Raw genomic sequence first — 2,592 nt, 5'->3', positions numbered from 1 at the left:
AACAAACAAACAAAAATATTTACAAGTGACATGCTTTCGCTGTTGAGTACGGACCTCGGACGTGTCACTTAAACAGTCAATTTTGAAGCACACAGTGATGATAATTTACCTCCGTTCAATTTCCAATGAGTACACGTATTAGCCAAAGAAATTGATTTCTAACCGACCGTTATTAAATGTACAGTGGTCAATGAGCACCCAAGCGTACAGTAACCTCAATTTTTATAACCTCGGGGGCAGGCAAGAGCTGTTGTAGCCAGCAAATGGCACCGTCGGTAAAAAAAGTCTTTCTGTACTGGGAGCTTAGCTGGAGAATAGAGTACAACATAATACACAACACAGGGAGGTAATAGCATAAGATAAGACAGAATTCCAGCAATACTAAATGTGTATTTTGGCAGAAAAAAAGTTTATGGATGTAAAGAAAAAAATTAAATAAAAAAACTGCCAGCTCGTCCAATATCAAGTTCAGGATAAGATTTCTGAAAACAGAAAGAAAAAACACATTTAGATATAGTATGACTTATAAAGCATAATAAGATACATAATTAAAACAAAAAGATGCATAACAAATCCTTAGCATATAAGAACTTAAAAACTTTTGAACGCTTATTATGTACAAAAGTCCATTTCATCAAAATAATAATATGGATTCAATGAACTAAATTGGGATTTCTTTTTACAAAGACATAAAATAGGCACGTTTTTACATAAGTTATATGGAAAGCTGGGGAATAATTTGCAAATTATTTGGTGAAATAGCGTATACAACTTTGTACCTGTTTAAATGTTTAATGTTGGTTTGGAACATGGCTATCTAATCTTTCTCTCCTCTCCTTTACTTGCTCCACCAACTTCTCTAGCTCAGTAAACTTTTCCTCGGTGTAACGGGCAGGACGTATGGTTGCCGTGAGAAATGGCAGAGGGTCAGGTTTGATGTCTGGGCAAATATCTCCGTGGTATGGTTTGGCTTTCTTGAAATGAACTTCTTTACCTGTAGAAATAAAGTACGGTTATAATTTTTAAGTCGTCTTGACTAAACTTTTCATTACGTCGTCGTCGTCATCATCATCATTATCATTATCATTGCCGTCGTCATCATCATTATGGTCATCATCGTTTATTGTTAAAATTCCTATCATCAGCACCAGTTAATAGCCCCATTGTTATAATTATCATCATCATAATCACCATCATTATCATTGTTGTTGTTGTTATTATTATTATTGTTATTATTATTATCATTATTATTATTTTTATTGTTGTTGTTATTATTGTTGTTATTATTGTTATTATTATTATTATTATTATTATTATTATTATTGTTATTATTATAATGGTTATTATTACTATTATTATTATTTTTATTATTATTAATATTATTATTATCATCATCATCGTCATCGTCGTCATCATCATCATCATCACCATCATTCATCATTCATCATTCATCATCATCATCATCATCATCATCATCATTATTAATGTTACATAGGTAAACCAGATTTTAAGAAAGTATCAACATAAAAAATAGTTTTACCTTGTGCTCTGGCAAAAATATCTGTCTGTTGATTGAATCTTCTTTCTAGGACCTCAAGCTGACGCAGAATTTCGTCATTACAGAGGTATCTGTCATCTGGATAAACAAATGCAGACGACTTGTGAGATGGAACTTTGATTTCACTACTTTTCCTGCAGATCTTGATGCTTGAAAATACTCTGTTGACAGCTCGTGCGAACTCTCCGAGTTTGCTTTGACTGATGTTTCTTGACAAACGCTTCCAAATACTATTTCTGGTTGTAGTATCAATTTCAACTTCCATGTTACTTTTTATAATCATATGCAGACGATGTAGAAATGCAGCTGTTTGCAATGAAGGTTTCTTAACGTTTTAACGTTGTCGCGATGTAACGTCATGGTAACAACGTCAGTAGCGTCTTCTCATTCTCGCGCGATTTTAGTCACTTTTTTATTTATTTTTTTTTATTTTTTTTTAAATATAGAATTCGTAAAAGTGAGGGTCGGCTCCTAGCTGAATTATTCATTAAAGGAGTAGAATAAAATGTATGTGTGGCGCCGTTAAATGTCGCAACGCCGCTAAATGTCGCACTCGCCGCTAAATGTCGCACCATTGCCGCTAAATGTCGCAACCGCCGCTAAATGTCGCAAAATCATTTGCCGTTAAATGTCGCAATGTTAACGCTAAATGTCGCACGAATTTCCCTTACCGTTAAATGTCGCAACACTACCGTTAAATGTCGCAAGATGTAAATTTATGTTAAAATCACGATTAAAGTAGTATTATATTATTTTTTATATGCCCGAAAGGGCATATTATGTTATACCCCCTGGCGTCCGTCTGTCTGTACGTCCGTCCGTCCGTTAGCAATTTGGTTTCCGGAGCATAACTTAAGTTCTAATTGGCCCACAATGTTCAAACTTCATAGGATGATTGTCCACAATGGGTAGAAGACCCCAATTGATTTTGGGGTCTAAAGTTCAAAGGTCAAGGTCACTATTACCTTAATACTGAAAACAGTTTCCGGAGCATAACTTAAGTTCCATTTGACCCACAATGTTCAAACTTCATA

General features: G+C 34.4%; 1 protein-coding gene across 1 annotated transcript; it reads right to left on the bottom strand.

Annotated features, from left to right (window-relative positions):
• Positions 1-370: 370 nt before the first annotated feature.
• LOC132734593 (uncharacterized) lies at positions 371-1,911 on the bottom strand. Its single transcript, XM_060721370.1, has 3 exons — positions 1,541-1,911; positions 780-994; positions 371-482 (listed from the first exon to the last, which is right to left on the bottom strand). The coding sequence occupies exons 1-2, from the start codon at positions 1,839-1,841 to the stop codon at positions 792-794; spliced, it is 504 nt and encodes a 167-aa protein (XP_060577353.1). The 5' UTR covers positions 1,842-1,911; the 3' UTR covers positions 371-482; positions 780-791.
• Positions 1,912-2,592: the final 681 nt, after the last annotated feature.

The sequence above is a fragment of the Ruditapes philippinarum genome, unplaced genomic scaffold (genome assembly GCF_026571515.1).
Source record: "Ruditapes philippinarum isolate M1 unplaced genomic scaffold, ASM2657151v2 ctg675_1_1_1_1, whole genome shotgun sequence".
In the NCBI taxonomy this organism is placed as follows: Eukaryota; Metazoa; Mollusca; class Bivalvia; order Venerida; family Veneridae; genus Ruditapes; species Ruditapes philippinarum.
This window is presented reverse-complemented; position numbering and strand designations above follow the sequence as displayed.